Source organism: Heteronotia binoei, chromosome 3 (genome assembly GCF_032191835.1).
Source record: "Heteronotia binoei isolate CCM8104 ecotype False Entrance Well chromosome 3, APGP_CSIRO_Hbin_v1, whole genome shotgun sequence".
NCBI lineage: Eukaryota > Metazoa > Chordata > Lepidosauria > Squamata > Gekkonidae > Heteronotia > Heteronotia binoei.
The window spans coordinates 129498770-129518405 of NC_083225.1; the positions used below are offsets into that span (position 1 = coordinate 129498770).

The following is a 19636-nucleotide window of genomic DNA, read 5'->3' on the forward strand; positions in this document are numbered from 1 at the left end:
TCTTGGAGAGGAGTGACAAGTGGAGTGCCTCAAGGATCTGTCCTGGGGCCTGTTTTGTTCAACATCTTTATAAATAATTTGGAAAAAGAAGAAGAAGAAGATATTGGATTTATATCCCGCCCTCCACTCCAAAGAGTCTCAGAGCGGCTAACAATCTCCTTTACCTTCCTCCCTCACAACAGACACCCTGTGAGGTGGGTGGGGCTGGAGAGGGCTCTCACAGCAGCTGCCCTTTCAAGGACAACCTCTGCCAGAGCTATGGCTGACCCAAGGCCATGCTAGCAGGTGCAAGTGGAGGAGTGGGGAATCAAACCCGGTTCTCCCAGATAAGAGTCCGCACACTTAACCACTACACCAAACTTAACCACTACACCAAAGAAGGAATGGTTATTAGATTTGTAGATGATACTAAATTGGGAGGGGTCACAAATACAGTAGAAGACAGAGTCAGGATACAGGATGATCTGGGCAAAAACCAGTACAAAGAATTTTAATATGGATAAATGTAAAGTTCTGCATTAAGGTGGGAAATTCCAATGTATAATTATAGGATGGAGCAGACTTGTCTTGACAGTAGTATAGCATCCAGATCACATGAAGTGATGGTATCACTTTACTTTGCTCTGGTTAGACCTCACCTAGAGTATTGTGTTCAGTTTTGGGCACCAACATTTAAGAAAGATATAGACAGATGTAATTTCTGAGCCTCGATCCTAGCAGAAGCTGGGTTCAAGTAGCTGGCTTGAGGTTGACTCAGCCTTCCATCCTTTCGAGGTTAGTAAAATGAGTACCCTACTTGCTGGGGGGTGGCGGAAATGTAGAAGGCAATGGCAAACCACCCTGTAAAAAGTCTGCCGTGAAAACATTGTGAAAGCAACGTCACCCCAGAGCCAGAAACGACTGGTGCTTGCACAGGGTGCATCTTTACCTTTAACATGGTTACTACACTTTTTATATCTGAAAGACTGGTATGTATATTAGTTCTGTACCTTGGTGGTGGAGAAATTTTGTTGTGTATAAACTGGAACATATAATGCACCAATGATTTGAGCAGACGAAAATCCAAGTAGAGGTATGTATGAAAAGCATTCTACTTGGGCTGGGCTCAATTATGCCCAGATATCAAGCATCTTCTACGTCCTACAAAGAGGAAAAGAATTCTGTTACCCTGAAAAGTTTAAGTCCGAATTGTAAGACCGAATTGTTTAAGCAGGCTTTTGCTGTTTAATTGAAAAAGGGCTGCCGCCAGACATCATATAGAATTCTGGTGATCACAGTCGAGAATTCAATACCGCTTATATTGTGCTGAAGCAGCGCCATAGAATGGTTTTAAAATTGAAATAAGTAAATTATGGTTTTATATGTTTTATTGGAATTGATTGTATTGTATAATGTTGTGAGCTGCCCTGAGTCCGCTTGCGGAGAGGGTGGGATATAAATTTAAATAAATAAATAAATAAATAAATAAATAAATAAATAAATGTCATCCCAGCCAACAGACAATATAGGGTATGAATAACAGGAAAGCCTCCTTCTCTACCCACTGCCAGCATTCTGATTACTCTCATGGGAATGAGTCTTTGAACTCCAGGCAAGTAGCACAGATTTTGTCACAAAGCAGGAGTCAAGTGCACCTTTAAGACCAACCAAGTTTTATTGAGAACGTAAGTGCTCTAAACACACTTCATCAGATGAGGAATCCGGTACAATGAGCAGAGCCACACATAGCTGGTAGGTAGTGGCTCAGAATGCAAACTGGTACAAATTTAAGATCCAATGGCACAATAGTAAAATTATCTGGTAGGCAGTGGTTTAGAATGCAAAATGGTACAAATGGTACAGAGTAGTAAAATTAACAAATTGAGCAAACCTTTGATCTGAGTAGAATGAGCATGCAAAAGCAATAAAACAGTAATATGTCAAAATGTGAAAATGTCTGTTAATGAATATATTGTATAAGCCTGGGGCAAAAGAAAGGTATTTCAGAAGTTTTCCCATCCAACTAATTTACCTTTTAACCTGTAACACACATATAGTTTGCCATTAGGCGAAAAATACATTAAAATATAGTGGGAGATGGGTACAGTATATGTAATGGGATAAACAACCAATATCCCTGTTTGAGTAAAAGAGTTAAAAGAGAGAAATACATTGAATAGTGATGTTCTTGTCGACCTAATTTACTTTTTAACAAGTAAAAACATCATTCTAGTTTGCCATAGAAAAAAAGAAAAAGAGAATACTATAAAATATAGTGGAAATGGGTTAAGTACATGTAATGAGATAAACAGCCAATATCCCTATTTTGAGTATGTCAGTTTTGTCACAGTAAGCTTGGTTTGATCTGAGTAGGGAAAAATATTTGACTACTGCCTGAGACCTGATATAATTGCTGATGTGCCTGCCAAAAGTTTGCTGACTTGAGTTAGGAATAAGCAGCAGAACAGTGTAAGGTGCAAGATAATTTTAAAATTTGCTAACATGATGATTTATAGTTCTTTTTTTGTATTAAAACAATTTTATTTGGTAATAGATGGTAATTATATCCAATACTAATAAAATATTAATAAACACTTCATACCTTCACCATACATTACTCTTTTCCCACCTACCCTCCCCCCCAAATCTTGACTTCCGCCAGTGCCAATTACTTAAAATTACTTAATATCAAAAAGTATCTTTAACACTAAAAGAATCTTAATAATAAAAAGTAATATATATATATATATATATATATATATATCTCATTTTGTAAAGAAATAAAAAACACATTTCTTATGTTTTATAAAATCCCACTTTCTTCTTCTAAAAACCTAATTGGTATTCTCAAAAATCACCCAATGTTCTTTCACTTTCCATTCTTTCTCTATATATCTTCTGAATTTATCCCAGTCCATTTTAAATCCCTCTAAATCATAGTCTTTCAAGATTTTTGTAAATCTATCCATTTCACTCCATGACATAACTTTTACAATCCAGTCCCATTTTTCTGGTATTTTATCTTGCTTCCATAACTGTGCATATAATGTCCTAGCAGCTGAAAGCAAGTACCAGATTACAGTTCTATCTTCTTTCGGAAATTTCTCCATTTGTAATTCCAATAAGAAAGTCTCTGGAATTCTCTTAAATTCATATCCCAAGATTCTACAAATTTCTTGTTGAATCATTTGCCAAAACTGTTTCGCTCTTTCACAAGTCCACCACATATGGTAGAAAGAACCTTCATTTGTTTTACCTTTCCAACATCTGTCTGGCATCTTGTTATTCATTTTTGCCAACTTTTTAGGAGTCATATACCATCTATACATCATTTTATAACAGTTTTCTTTAACACTATCATGTCAAAATTTTCAGAGTTCTTCCACAAGTATTCCCATGTTTCCATCTGTATGTCTTTATTTGCATTAATTGCCCATTTTATCATTTGAGATTTTACTACTTCATCTTCAGTAGACCATTTCAGTAATATTTTATATAGTTTTGAAATCAACTTATCATTATCTCCAAGCAGAACGTTTTCTAATTCAGTTTGCTCCTTCCTTATTCCTTCATTTTTAATATCGTTTTCCACCAAGTTCTTTATTTGTTGCCTCTGGAACCAGTCATACTTATTATTCAATTCTTCAGCTGTTTTCAACTCTATCTTGCCACCTTGTATTTTTAATAATTGATTATATGACAACCATCTTGCTTCACCCATCTCAGCTGATATTTTAATTACTTCTGCTGGCACTATCCACAACAGCTTCCTTTCATCTCCATGTTTTCTATATTTCATCCACATATTTAACAGATTACTTCTTATATAGTGATGGGAGAAAAATCCATCCATCTTTTTCTTCCCATAGTACATATAAGCGTGCAAACCAAATATATTTCCATGGCCTTCCAATGCTAAAAGTTTTCTATTCAACAACGTCACCCACTCTTTTATCCATACTAGACATACTGCTTCGTGATATAACTTTAAGTCTGGTAATTGAAATCCTCTTTCTTTTGTGTCTGTTAAAATTTTCATTTTAATTCTTGGTTTCTTTCCTGCCCATACAAACTCTGAAATTTTTCTTTGCCATTTATTAAATTGTTTACTGTCTTTCACTATCGGAATTGTTTGAAACAAATACATAATTCTTGGTAGAATATTCATTTTTATTGCAGCTATTCTTCCAAGCAATGACAAATTAAGTTTATTCCATTTTACCATATCTTCATTCATTTTATGCCATAGCTTTTCATAATTGTTTTTATATGTCGATATTTTTCATTGTGATCTCCATACCCAGATATTTTACTTTAGAGATAACTTCACATCCCGTTAGCTTCTGCAAATCTTTGTGTTTACTCATTTGCATGTTTTTGCATAAAAATTTTGACTTCTCTTTATTGATGTAAAATCCTGCCATTTCTCCATATTCTTGAATCTTACCTAGTAATAATGGTGTTACTTGTATAGGATTTTCATTTATAAACGTTACATCATCTGCAAGAAATAGAAGGTTTGAAACTAAAAGGCTTTACTTATAAAAAGTAAAGCCTTTTAGTTTCAAACCTTCTATTTCTTTATCTTCTTGAATTTGCATCAACAAAACTTCAAGAGTCATTATAAACAACAATGGAGAAAGAGGGCAGCCTTGTCTTGTTCCCTTACTAATTATCATATTCTCTGTAAGATCCGCATTTATGCAAATTTTTGCATACTGTTCAGTATATATTGCTTTCACCATTCTTATAAAGCTTTCCCCCAATTCCATTTTTTCCATCACTGCAAACATAAAGTCCCAGTTTAAATTATCAAAAGTTTTCTCTGTGTCCACAAAAAATAAAACGACTTCTTTTTCTGGATGTTTTTCATAATATTCTACAATATTTACAACAGTCCTTAAATTGTCCCTAATTTGTCTTTTGGGAAGAAATCCTGCTTGTTCCTCCTTAATAAAGTTCATCAAGTATTGTTTAAGTCGTTCTGCTAAGATTCTTGTATATATTTTATAATAATTTATAATCATCATTAACAATGAGCTTGGTCTATAGTTTTTTACATTCGTGTCATCTCTGTCCTCTTTTGGAATCAGTGAAATTACTGCTTCCTTCCATGTATTTGGTATTTTCCCCTGCAATCTTATAATATTCATCAGTTTTTGAAGCTTTGGTGTTAACGCCTCTTTAAGGGTTTTAAAATTTTTTGCTGTATATCCATCTGCTTTTCCCATTTTCATTGAATTAATTGTCACTTCAATTTCTGTTTTCCCAATTGGTTCATTCAAAACTTTTTCCATGTTTTCTGTTAAGAGAGCTATTTTAAATTTTTGCAAATATATTTCCAGCTTCTCTGTGTTTATCTTAAAGCCTTTAAACAATTTGGCATAATATTTAAAAAATTCTCTTTTGATTCCTTCTTGATCTACAATCTCTTTACCACCAACTACTATTTTGTTAATAATTTTGTTTTCTCTCTCTTTTTTCATTTGCCAACCCAAATATTTTCCAGGTTTATTTGTTCCTTCAAAAGATTTCTGTTGCAATCTTTTCAGATTCCATTCCAATTCTTTATTTAACAAATGTCTCATTTGTGTTTGAAGTATTGTCCTTTTCCTCATAATTTTCTTTCTTCCCAGGTCTCTTCCTCAGCTCCCCCTCTTTTTTCTTTATTTCATTCTGAATGTCATTATTTTTTCCCCAGATCTATCCAATGCATTCTTAATTGTTCCATTAAATTCCCCATTATCATAATTTGTTCGTATGTCACATTATCCAATTGTTGTATAATGTCTTTTTAAAAGGTATTTTTTGCTCCATTTGGTGCATACAGTCCCAATAGCAACTTTTTCCCCATTTATTGTTATTTCCACTGCTATATATCTCCCACCATAATCCTTAAAAATCAATTTTGGGTCCAATTCTTGTTTAATATAAAAAATCACTCCTCTTTTCTTTTGCTCAGCCAGTGAAAAAAAATTCTAGTCCCAATTGTTTGTTCCATAAAAATGTAGAATCCTTTTGTTTAATGTGCACTTCTTACAAACAAATTATATTACAATTTTGCTTTTTGATCCAATGAAACGTTGCCTTTCTTTTTTGTGGTGAATTTAGTCCATTTACATTCCAAGATAATAATTTGTAATCCATCATGGTTCAAAGTCTTTATGTTCTTCATAAAACCTACGCAGTTCTTGTGTATTTGTAATTGTGATCCTTTTCCCTTTAAGTTCAAAACTCACACCTTCTGGTAGTATCCACCTACACCTTATTTCATTGTCCCGTAATTTTTCTGTCAATTTCTTGTACATCCTTCTATCAGTTAACACTTGTCTTGGCAACTCCTTCATGATTCTTACTCTGCTGCCTTCAACTGTCAGTGTTTTCCCAAAGTTTTTATTTATGATCTTCCCCACCATTTCTTTTGTCATAAACTTTATAACCACATTTCTTGGTAAATTATTCTTTTTGGCATAGAATGAGTAACTCTGTACACATAATCATACATGTTCCTAGTACCTTTTAGATTTTCCTCCAGGAATTCTGCAATAATTTTTATTATATGTTCCTTCAAGTCAGTTTGGTCGTCTTCAGGTACTCCTCTCAGACGTATCTGAGTTTTCATCAGTTTGCAGTCATGTATTACCACTTTTTCTTGTATTTTTTTCAAGGTGGAGTCATGTGCTTTCACTCTCCCCTCCACTTCTTGCACTTTCTTAGATGTTACCACAGTTTCATTTCTGAGATCCTCTATATCTTTTTTCAAATCTTCAATGTCCTTTTTGATTTTCTTTTTGGAAGCAGTTATTAACTCTTTCATTATCCATTATCAAGGACAGAATGAGTAGGCACATTGATGAACACGGGTTATTGAGGAAGACTCAGCATGAGTTCTGCAAGGGAAGATCTTGCCTCACTAACCTGTTACATTTCTTTGAGGGGGTGAACAAACATGTGGACAAAGGAGACCCAATAGATGTTGTTTACCTTGACTTCCAGAAAGCTTTTGATAAAGTTCCTCATCAAAGGCTCCTTAGAAAGCTTGAGAGTCATGGAGTAAAAGGACAGGTCCTCTTGTGGATCAAAAACTGGCTGAGTAATAGGAAGCAGAGAGTGAGTATAAATGCTCAGTCTTCGCAGTGGAGGACGGTAAGCAGTGGGGTGCCGCAGGGCTCGGTACTGGGCCCCATGCTCTTTAACTTGTTCATAAATGATTTAGAGTTGGGAGTGAGCAGTGAAGTGGCCAAGTTTGCGGATGACACTAAATTGTTCAGGGTGGTGAGAACCAGAGAGGATTGTGAGGAACTCCAAAGGGATCTGTTGAGGCTGGGTGAGTGGGCGTCAACGTGGCAGATGCGGTTCAGTGTGGCCAAGTGCAAAGTAATGCACATTGGGGCCAAGAATCCCAGCTACAAATACAAGTTGATGGGGTGTGAACTGGCAGAGACTGACCAAGAGAGACATCTTGGGGTCGTGGTAGATAACTCACTGAAAATGTCAACAGAGAGTTGTGTGTGTTTGCAATAGTGTGCGTTTGCAACAGTGTGCGTTTGCAATAAAAAAGGCCAACGCCATGCTGGGAATTATTAGGAAGGGAATTGAAAACAAATCAGCCAGTATCATAATGCCCCTGTATAAATCGATGGTGCGGTCTCATTTGGAGTACTGTGTGCAGTTCTGGTCGCCGCACCTCAAAAAGGATATTATAGCATTGGAGAAAGTCCAGAGAAGGGCAACTAGAATGATTAAAGGGCTGGAGCACTTTCCCTATGAAGAAAGGTTGAAACGCTTGGGACTCTTTAGCTTGGAGAAACGTTGACTGTGGGGTGACATGATAGAGGTTTACAAGATAATGCATGGCCACACCATGGTCCCAATCTGACTTGTTCATCTGCATGCTTTAAATGTCTGACTCCAGAAGCTGCTGTGTGACTGGATAGTGTGAAAGCTGAGTCAGTGAACCTAAACCCAAGTCACAGAAATTATATATTTAGTGGGAGTGTGTATCCTGAAATCCCCAAACTGAAAATATACCCAAGAAATTATTGTATTGTATGTATTTATGGAGTGAAAAAAAATGAATTTTCTGGAATTACCAAGGTGTGGGGGGGGTCCAAATTCACTTACAATGAGGGCTCGGGGGTTGGGGTGTCTGGATGTTTTTATAGCATCTGGCATGAATTTTGCAAGGAATTAAGTTGTCCTTCTCTCCTAAGGCTCCCTGAGTTTCAAATGACTGAACCTGGTTTTACAGACGTCAGAAAGAGGTGGCTCCATTCATCCTGGTCTCCATTCTTTCTTATGGGAATGAAATGCCAGGCTTTCTGCAGGGCAAAGATACCACAATAGTCGAACAAACCCCATAATCAAATGTAGGAACACACACAAAACTTGGTCAAACCAAAGTATCTTCATAGAACAAATGTCAAACGAAAGAATCTACATAGAACCAAGTCAGTCATATTTGCCTACCCAAAGCAGTTCATTCTAGACTCTGGAAAAAGAGGGCATTTTTTTCAGGTGTCTGTAAACTTGAACCCCTTTGTCCAATTCCCTCCCAACTTCAGGAATCTTTAGACAGCAGGTATACTTGGTTTCTGCAAATTTTGTATTGTTTGCTTTAAAAACACCTACTCAAGACTCCCGGAAAGATCTGCTATTCTTCTATAGGAAACAGTGGATCCCAAAGTCCAGAAATCTGGGGGGAAACACACACATAAACATAAACCAGGATACCCAAAATTTGCCATTATGATATTAGTGGCCTACCCAAAATCAGAATCAAAACTTTAACTGATTATTTTTTCCAGTGACAGACACTCCTACTGGCCCAAGGTGGCATATATAAGAGAAAGAGGTTAATGTTCTCACTTAAGGTTGGGGATGGTGCTTGATATAAAGCAGTTGCCCTCTTGAATATAACTTGTATGTTTCTGGTACAAAACTCAGATAGTTATCTACAATCTAATTGCAGCACATAACTGTTGAGGAGCAAGCACAGATCATTGTATGCAGGTCAATTGGTATATTTAATCTTGGCAGAATTGCTGTTATTCTTCTCAGACATTTTGTCATATAAAAAGATAAATTCTGGAATTATTTTATAAAACTAACAATGCGATGTAAAAAAGAAAAACTTCCCCTCTCGTTTTTTTTGATGAGAAAGTCATTGATCAGAAAGTCTGAGGAATTACTGAACCCTAAGTAGAATCATTTTCAGTGACTTCTGCCAAGAACAAGGTCCTTGAAAGAAAAATAGTCAATGTGAGAGGCTTAAATCCAGTGGAATTTTTAATGTTCTGAACACAAATCCTAAAACTAAAGTCTACTAGATGATTTTAAAAGAAATCTGAATTTACTCACTTCAGCATTAATCTGATAACTGCTTTAAATTTACAAATGTAACACTTGAGAATGAATGATGTTCTTTAAGGGTGCACTTACATTTATCTGACCAAATTCATGCAGACTCAGCTATCTGCAGAGGAACTTGGCTCAGCTGCACTTTATCTCTCGTTCTCCTTTATTTTTCTCCTCGTGCAAAATGATAGGGATGACAGGAGGAGAATATATAAGGGATCCCCACTGAGATTCAGCTCTATAAATTATGTATTATGCAGACACTACTCCACTGATTCTATCTGATCCCCAATTCTCAATCCCTTGTTTTTGCTTCTATAAATAGCTGTGCCCAGACTTTCAGTTGTAAAGTGATGAGGACAAGAGCAGAAAAACTTTCCCATTTAATAGCTTGCGCTAGCAAGGTTGGGGTTTTTTTTGTTTTTTTTAAGTATGATGTCCTCAGGCTTTTGTCTGTCCAGGAATATAAGCGATGCTGTATTGCTGATAAGATGGAGAAATTGAGTGAGGAAATAACTATTTTTAAAAAATACTTTGTGGGGGCTTTTTTCAAACAATTGTTTTAACAGTTGGATTTCTATGTCAATTCACAGGTGACCTGTCTCTCCTTCACTCACATCCTGTCTCTTTTCTCCCCCCAGACCCAAATGCGTTGGCTGGACAGACCGGACCAGACCATGCTCTTATAGGAGGGATAGTGGCTGTAGTTGTCTTTGTCACGCTATGTTCTATAATTCTACTTGGTCGATATCTGGCAAGACATAAAGGTAGGCTAGATTTAATCGAAGTGCAGTCACCTTTTGCAGCAATACTTCCTAGTGATTAGCTTTTGCCTGCCACACTTTTTCTGTTTCCTTCATTCCAGGAAAACTCAGCTCAGATGATGCAGCCTCAGGTTTTTAGCAAGGTCTTGGATTTTACCCAATTTTACAGTTGGATTAACTGTGGCAAAAAAATGTCTAGCAATTTGCCCAAGGTCATGCAAGAAGTCAGTGACTCAGAGAATCAGACAAGTGAAAAGAGAGTAAGGCTACTTTGCTGTGCCAGAAAGCAGACCTAGATGGCTTCTTAGTTTATCCGGTTTGATACTTCAGCATTTTGTGTCCATCTATATACAGGCAGATGAGAAGACAGACAGACATAAACTGAAGTTTGGTGTAAAAAAAAACCCTTGTCAGTACTAATAGACAGATTGGGGAGGCAGGAGTTAAGCCCAGACTATTTAAAGTAATGTATTAAAAATTTTATTGCCAAATTTTATTTTATTATGCTTGCAAAGTTCCTCCATCCAAATATTCCCCTGAATTTTGGAGTTATGATTCTTATTTCTGAAGCTGAGCTAATGCATTGGAAAGTCTCCATTGTGCTGTGTTTCCCCCACCAAAAAAAAATGTTGTTCAGTTTCCTGTGTGTGCATTGTTTGCGATAGCTTTTGTGTCAGTAATTTTGTGTGCTTTCTCATTTTGTATTACTCATATATCCATGGCTACAAATCTGGAAGGGGAAAAAAAAACCCTGCACCAAGTTTTTGATTATACATGTAACTGGATAAAGTTTTTTTGTGTGCGGTGTTTTGTTGTTATGCATGTGTACTTGTATGTATCAATAAAACATCACACAAAAAGAATCTTGATGATGCTTGCAGTGTTTTAATAATGTGCCCTTGTGCATTGGGAATGCACATAAGGGGGAAAGTGCAAATTCATATTCAGTGTTCTGTGCAGTCCCACATTGTACCTGTGCTTGTGTAGGCCAGCCACTAGTGACTCTCTACATCTATTCTGGTGTGTTCTAACACTCTGAATGGAGCCCTTCCCTTGAAGAGCTTGTTAGAGGCAGTTTCCCACCAAGTCACGTGCTCTGACTTTTCATCACTGCCACATTGTGAGGGCATTTTCTCTCCAGCTACAAAGATCATGAGTTTTTTCCTCCAAATCTATGCTTCATTTGGGCTACTCTAGCTTCCACTATGTTGCCGAAGTCACTGTTTAAAAAATGTACCCAATGTGTGCCAAAATGATTCACTTAGAGAAGCACCTTTTATGCCTTCTGTGTCTTGGTGAAGCGCATAACATGGCCTCAAGTAAGATGTGCCTTCAGTTTGCTCCTAAAACCCTCTCTGATGGAGCAGCAGGTTTAAAAGGCAGTTTATGGGAGAAGGTGCTTTTCTGCTCCCATAGCCCAGCAACCAAAACTTCCGCCCGGGCAGAACATAGCCAATCACTGCCATCAGATTTCCAGTGTAAAACAGCTGTTTTACTCGTCTGCCTTCAGGACTCAATTCCATCAGTTCCAGAGACAGAACCAAAATGTTGGACCCAATATCCAGTTCTATCTGCAGAACACTGTGCTTCAGAACCTTTGCTGAAGAAGGTGAGTTCTAAGTCCAAGCATAAGGACAAACAGTGCATTTGTTCCAAGATACCTACTGGACTGAGGTATCTTTGATTCCAGGGAATCCAGAATCACCACAGATTCCTTCTCCACATGCTTCATCAGCAAATTCCTTATCAAAAGGAGAGCCAGAACCTGGCCAGGGAACATTAGCACTTCCAACAGCAAACCAGCCCTTGGAACCATCCTATACAGCTCCATGGCAGGGTTCTGTGCCTCCACCTCCATGGCAAAGTTACCCATATTATTTTCAATCCCCCACTCCTAGAATGGGGTAACTGGCAACAGCAGAAAGCAGTGGTTGAGCCTAGACACTCTTCTGTACTGAATCAAGAACTTGCAGGTCCACTAGTATGTTATCATCCAGCAATGCATTCTTTAATGCATATGGGACATTCAGATCCTAGAAGAGCAAATGGAAGAGTCATCTTTGGGACTAGATTCAGCTTTACCATCAGACAGCACGGTGTGAGATCCTGACCCAATGTCACCTAATGAAGACTTGAAACTCTGTACAGGACAAATGATACGGAGCAAAAGGGGCAGTCTTCAAGGTCCCTGATCTGAACTTCATTGCAGGCTTTTATTGACGTTTCTTTTTAGTATTCCCAAAAAATTGTGGTCTCAGACCAATTCTGTACCTGAAGGATCTATTTTTTTTCTTGGAGGTTAGAAAGCTTAAAATGACATTGCAGTCAGTTTTATAAATGTTGACATTAAACTGTTGGTTTTCTGTACTTGACCTCCAGGATACTTATTGTCATATTGCCATTCACCCTGGTTATCACATATTTCTGCATTTTAAATATAACCAAGTATCTTATTAGTACATGGCTCTGCCATTTGGGCTAGCAACTGCCCCATGGGTATTCCCAAAATGTATTGCTGCAGTGATGGCCAATCTGAGGTCAAAAAGGTGATCTATTTGGCTTGTGATGGCATCCTCTTGAAGCTAGGGTCACAGATTTCCCTGATTATCCAAACTTGTCAGGAATTAGGCTTGATAATTAATAGTAGAAAGTCACATCTACAACCATCTCTGAAAACTTCCCTTCTGGCTGCCATAGTGGCCAGGGCATTTCTACTCATGGTAAGAGCATTACATATGAAGGCTTTGATCAGATGCTTACTTATCAATAGATTCCAGTCAACCTTATTCTTCCAAAAGCTCTTGAGGTTTATGGCTTCGACCACAGCCACTACCCCATATGCATGTTTTAGAATACAACCCCTGCAAAATTGGTTTTTAAGTAAATTTTGTCCAACCATGCATTCACACTAATTTACAGTGCTCAGAGCTACAGTGTGACAGTTGGATTGGTGGACATGCAATAGCAACCTCCTTGCAGAGGTCCTATTTTGGGAACCGGGGCTGGGTTCAGACAGGCAGTTTAAGCCACCCCAGGGATGGCAGGCAAGCAGACCAAAAAAGCATGTCCAAATGCACACATCTGCCTGCCATCCCTCCCTCAACCTGTCACCACCTCACCTGGAGCTGGCTCAAAAAGATACCACTTACAAAGTGGTACCTAATTGCTAGGTGCCTTCAAGGTGCCTCCCTGGCCATCTGACCACTAAGGGCCTTGAAGGTCAAAACCCAAACCTTGAACCTGATCCAGTGTTCTACTGGGAGCCAGTGCCACTTGCACAGCACAGGTTGGCTATGTGTCATCTGAGGAGTCCCTATAAGAACCCATACAGCTGCATTCTGAATCAGTTGGTGGCCATCAAACATCTTAATAAAAAACTACTCTGTGGATGTGAATTCAAAAAAAGATTTAGCAGTCAGCAGAGCTGTGCTGCATTCCTTGTTCCACTGAAACTCATCCCACCTCCAAGGTAAGGAGCTCTGTAGTTTCCCAGTGTGGGACTACATAGAACACTGAAGATGAAAACAGTGTTGCACTGTAACTGCTGTTCATCTAAGTGTCTTCTGTGCAGGCACACATTCTCTCCCTCCTACCCCAGTGTGAGTTCATAGGACATTCAAAGTTGTGATACTTGCAGTGGCTCAGTAGGATTGAGGAAAAGAGGGGCTCTTTCCTGCAGAGCACATGACTGTTGATGGGAAACGACCTCTAACAATCTCTGTAGGGGGAGGGCTCCCCTTGGAATGTCGGCATTTAATAGGTGTACAAATACATATCTGTAGAGACCCTCTGGTAGCTGGCCCGTGCAAGCAGTCCCTGTGCCTGCATTTCACACCTCAATGAACAATAGTTACAGGTAAGCACTGTTTAAGTAGTGGATCAAACTGTGCTGCCTCCAGTTCTGAAATTAAAGTTACAGTTGTGTGTAGGTAAGCTGGAATTTGAGAGGTGTGAAATATAGAGCATAATGAAATTGTGGGATAACGCTCATCTCTATTACTGTGTTGGTTTTAAATCTTAGTTGGCAAAAAAAATGCATGTCAACTACTGTACATTCAAGAATGTTCAACAACCCCATTAATTGTTAACTAGATAGATACTGTTGTAAAGATGTTTGTTTCTTTAGAATGAGAAGCTACTTCTACTGCTCCAGAACAAATTTGACTTAGGTTTGCAATGAATGCTTGTTTAGCTCATTCATATAAGCTAATAATGAATGCTTCTTTTAGCTTGCAAATGAAAGGAGCAAGTAATTTGATAAATCTAATGAAAATGTAACACCTGTGTTCCACTCTTCTTAGAGAGGACAACACACACATCCCAAGCTCCAAAATAAGCAACACTGTTCTCTAAGTGAAAATTGACTGTTTCAGACTTCACTGACTAGGAACATTTTGCCACACGAATCCACTAGCAGCTAGCAAATAGAAAACGCCTACTGCCGTGCCAGGCTAACCGAACAAAATCAGGAGGTTGCAGAGGCACTGCAGTTGGATATGTTGGCACGAACATATAAGGGTTGGGTGTTTCAAGTATAGCAATAATCAAGTATAACCAGTTTCAATGACAGCAGTGGATTAACCTAATTTAGCTATTGTAAGGCATAATTCAACCAATGTTAAACACCTTTAGTCTCTCAATGGGAAAAAGTTGCATGAATTTAGCATTCTTCCATTGAAATGAATGAGACTTAAAATGCTAGCTTTGAAATTATAGGGTGTATTACTTGGTTGAACTTGAGAGGCCAAAAACTTTTGACTTTGTCAGAAAGCAGCAAAATAATTAGGAGACATTTCCCCAAACATTTATTGTTAATGAATTCTTAGCAGTGTGGCCTTTCTGTGCTTTTGGCTTGTATTTGTAACCTTACAAGGGCTATGGATCACAATTACTGCTTTCCCAAATTGGAGGATCAGGCATACTGTTCGTCCTACAATATTGTGCAACATTTAAACTATACCTCACTAAGACCAATTAGTTCTCTGTAATAGAGCCACATTTCAAAAAAAGCACTTCACACTATCAATGCACTAACATTTTTTGTTTCCCACAGGAACATATTTAACAAATGAAGCTAAAGGAGCTGAAGATGCACCTGATGCAGATACAGCCATTATCAATGCAGAAGGCAGCCAAGTCAATGCAGAAGAGAAGAAAGAATATTTCATATAGATGCAGACTTAGGTTCTCTGAGTATTACTCACCAGGCTGACTGCTGGAGAAAACTGGCTCCCATCTTTTAGCATTTTTTTTCCTCCCATCCTTTTTCTACCTTTATTAATGTAAATGACATCTTTCAATAGCCAGTTTATGCCAACAATCAGCTATGGACAGCATTTTTCTTTAATTACAGTATCATTCATAATGCAGGACATTTCTTATGGCCTAAATGTCATATCCATTGCTCTCTTAACATACAGTGCTTGAATATACAGCCTTAACAATTTTAATCATCTTCTCAGTTAATGTTGTTTAGTTTTTTCTACTTTATTTTGAAAAAATGATATATGGATTTTCCTTTCTTCATTGTCTTTCCTCAAGGTCCTTACCAGTAATTCACCAATCATTGTCATAGCAAAATGTTTTTAGGTGAGGACCCAAATGTACTTGCATAAAACATTACAAGGAAGATTAGAGGTTTACAAAGAATGTTTTATATATATCTATAATTCAAAATCAGCCTAGTTTTGAAACATTATGCCCTAGAAAACATCAACTCTGAGCATTCTAGCATAGTTTCCTGTGTGTTTGTTGGAAATGATAGACGGTGTGAACAGAGCTTTTTCTTTTAATGGCACATTGGTACTGAAGCTCCACTGGGGCTTTAAACTGCACCATGCAGTCTGTCAGTATAGAATCTGAAGAACTGGCTTGTGTAGTTTCATTTTGAAAACATTTGTCCAGCTCTCTTACTGCTTTTAGGGTTTGAAAGACTTCCATTTCTGTTTCTGTCATTTCTGTTTTCCTTTAATTTATTTGCTTCACATGGGCTTACCTGCCTACTCAAATTGGATGTCTTCATGGGGCACAGCCGCAAGGCATTTTAGTATCTGTATATAGTGCATATAATAAAACCAATTAAACATTATTTGATACATATTTAACTTTTGGGGCTGTAGGTAAGTCAGTCACAAGTAAGCATTTTCTAATGTCCATTATATCCCTTTAGATATGACTTAATATTCTGAGTAGATAACATGTATTAGTACTTTTTGTCTGTATGTCCTAGCACTGTTCAGCAGCAAACTTTTTCTAGTTCCAGTTAATTTTTCTTTGTTATACAATGGAAGCACAATGTTATATGGAAAGGTAGTTTTAAGCTAACAACCAGTGCACAGCCTCAGGTTTTAAATTACAACCACATTAATGATTAATGGTTAAGTTGCTAAAATTTTCAATTTATAATTTGGCAGTTCCAGAGCTGCTTATCTATGTTGGATTTGCCAAAACACAAACAATGAAGTGTTACAACAAAAGTTCTATGTTTTGTGTATATGGTAAATGGACTAATTCTTTATATTAAATTCCTGTCTATGCATTTTGTGAGGTACAAACTTATGTCACGGTGAATGATAGAGAATTTCTGCCATGCTTTTAGCTCCACAGTAAAGACTGCTCTGAGATAATTCTCCAAATGTGGGGCAAAAATTACAGTTTAAAAAAAAAAAAACCACCCCTCAGGATTTAAACATACCATAATATAAGCTGATTGGCTTGATTCATCTTCCCAGAAAATCAAAACATCACCAGATGAGCTCTTCCATACTGGTCCCATGTAAGAAGATTGAAATTAGCAGAGACTGTCTTTCAATTCCTAAGTGCTGCACCTTAGAAAAAGGAATATTTCTGTATGGATGCTACTACTGGTGAAGTCTAAAAGCATAATGGCCTATTGTAAAGGATTATCTCCAGGGATTTATTTTTTGCGTGGGGAAGGGGAGGGGGGAGGGTAGCATTTGATTATGACATCATGTGTCTCAGTAAATGGAGATCAAAGGTGCTGTGTCAGATTATTTATCAGAAAAGTATACACCTTTTAAAGACAATAGTAGAATTTTCAAATTGTTTTTTTGTTGGGGGGAAAACATTTACCGTGTTAATTTCTACAAGAAAAAAAAAAAGAACTGAGAGACCATCAATCAAGCAGCACTTTTTCAAAGTATACAGAACATAAATAATATGATGTGGTTGAGTGTTAACATAATAAATCATATACAGTATGACATTTTAAAGAAATACGTCTGCATTGATGTGATTGCATGCTTGTTTTTACAATTCACTCCAAATCGTCTGTGGAAAAAAATGCAATAATATGATAATCTCATTAGGGTAGTTTGGGAGAATCAGGTAGGGGCTACTAGACACATTGAGGGTAGCATAGGTTTACAACATAATCATATCTTTCAAAAAATACTTTTTTAAAAAAAAACCCTGACAAATGAATAAAGTTTACTACTAGGAAGGAAAAGTATTTGTCACAGCAGTAAGCTGTAACTACTATTTCAAAAAATGATTTGTGGAATTAATGTCCAGGCCAGCAAATCACTTAATAGTGCTTAAGTGCCTTGCTGCAGTAAGATTCTGTTTACTAAAACTCCATTGTCCATTAGTGCTGTGTTAATATTTACATAATCATACATTCTTTCTAAAGTCCATCCAGCTTAGATTATATAGAACCGCTGCTTATGTTATCCACCTGCTTGTCACTGTGTGATGTGAGATTTTCAGACATTTGGGAATCTTTAGATGTAAGCTGTTCCAAAGCATATTGTCAGTGTAGCATAAGGAAATCATAGGAATTTGTAACAGTAGATAGGAATTGGACTGTTAACTTTTTCTCTGCTTAGTTGCAGAAGAATAGTTGTTTTGAAGTTTTTCTGCCTTTCACCTTGGGATGTAGTTTATAACAGGCCTAAAGGGCGATAGTTTGGGAAAAGATCATGCAGTGTTTAATTCTGGCCTACCATCACTTCCCATCACCTGCACTCAGTTAAATCAGAGGTTCTCAAACTTTTCCTTTGTACAATAAAAACAGTAGCTTCTTTGTATCATAAAGAAACTCCAAATTTGATATATCACTCATAGACATTAGAGCCTTTTAAATTCATTTCTTTTCTGCATACTATCTGTGGTTTTAGCACAAGTGCTAGTTATTATTATACCAGGCTGTTTCCAATAATGATACTTTACTATTTCATTAGTAAATAATGGGGTTCCTTGGTCCAACCTATACATTTTTTCCATGGATCTGTGATGTCAGCAATAATGCCGTGAAAATTCTTTGCACCAGTGTCCCTGAATCCGTGTGGATCTTGCACTACTTTCTGAACAAATCTCTATTACTCCTGCTCCTTGATTCAGTGCCTTTTTGACTATTGTGGATTGGAAAGAGCAGGGGAGCAGTCAACTGGAGAAAGGAGAATAGATACTGTCTCTGCCTTCAGTATGGTTTTAGTTATAGTTAAGAGATATAGTCTTTCTCTCTTGGCTAATCTCTGGCTTGCAACATACCATAAACAGTTACTTAGTCAGGGAATGGAATCTCACCTTTTTACTGATGTGGAAATGCAGCATTGTCTGAATTTGGTTGTAGTATACACACATGCACACTTTCAAGGTTTTGCATGATTTATAGTCTGTTGAGGTTTTTCTCCCCTTAGATTCTACAATGAGCATACAGTTCCAGTTTGAGAACCCCTGGTTTAGATTAATACACTAGCAGCAAGGCACCAACATCCTGTGGAAATGAGCAGCTTAATATACAGCCTGTGACAAGTAGAAATAATGTGTTATATTGATGGCCTCATGACGGTGACCAAGGAAATCAAAGAACATGATAGTTCTCATGGGGATTGTATTTAGGGTTGTATATTATATATAATTATTTTTTAAAAAGTAAAACAATACAAGGTATCAAGTTACTACCAATCTCAAGTATCTTCCTTTGAGATCATAATATTTTATTTTTAAAATAGTGGGGTATGGCATCTCAGAATAAATGGATGCACCATTATTTTTTTCATTGATGTCATTAACAAATCGAAGTAGCAGGTAAAACCAATATATAATCTGAGGCTCATTAATGAACCTGGGACATTTTTTCACATTTATGAATGGCAGTTCGTCTTGCACTGGGATTCTTGCTAGAAAAAACAAAGGAGGAAAACTGGTTTTGAAACAGACCATTGAAGTGGACTTTCTGAGTAAGGTATTCATGACAAGGATATCTACCTATCTATATAAATCCCTCAGTGTGAGAAGGATGGGGGCTTATATAATTTATGATTGTAAAAGAACTGAAGTTACCATGTACGCATGCGTGCATTAGGTATTTTGATTGTGACAGTGTGGTTACATGTGCTTCCATGTAACATTACAGTTCAAGTGTAATTTAGTGCCACTTACTGTAAAGTGTTACCATATGGAAAATAAAAAATTCTTGAATTCACTGCTCTGTTGAGATGAAAAGTAAATGCTAATAAACGGAAAATCATGAACTGTTCTGGCCACACTACAATTTTATCCAAAGCTTTCCT

The 19636-nt window shown here is 37.2% G+C and overlaps 1 protein-coding gene across 4 annotated transcripts in view; it reads left to right on the top strand.

The window, feature by feature from the left end:
- CADM2 (cell adhesion molecule 2) overlaps window positions 1–17336 on the top strand; it is a 966308-nt gene extending 948972 nt beyond the window's left edge. For all 4 annotated transcript variants that reach the window (XM_060234430.1, XM_060234429.1, XM_060234431.1 and 1 more), the window contains 2 exons: window positions 9978–10103; window positions 15154–17336. In XM_060234430.1, the coding sequence (XP_060090413.1) occupies window positions 9978–10103; window positions 15154–15272 (245 nt within the window). In that variant the 3' untranslated portion in view covers window positions 15273–17336. The remainder of the gene's footprint in view (window positions 1–9977; window positions 10104–15153) is intronic.
- The last annotated feature ends 2300 nt before the right edge of the window (window positions 17337–19636 follow it).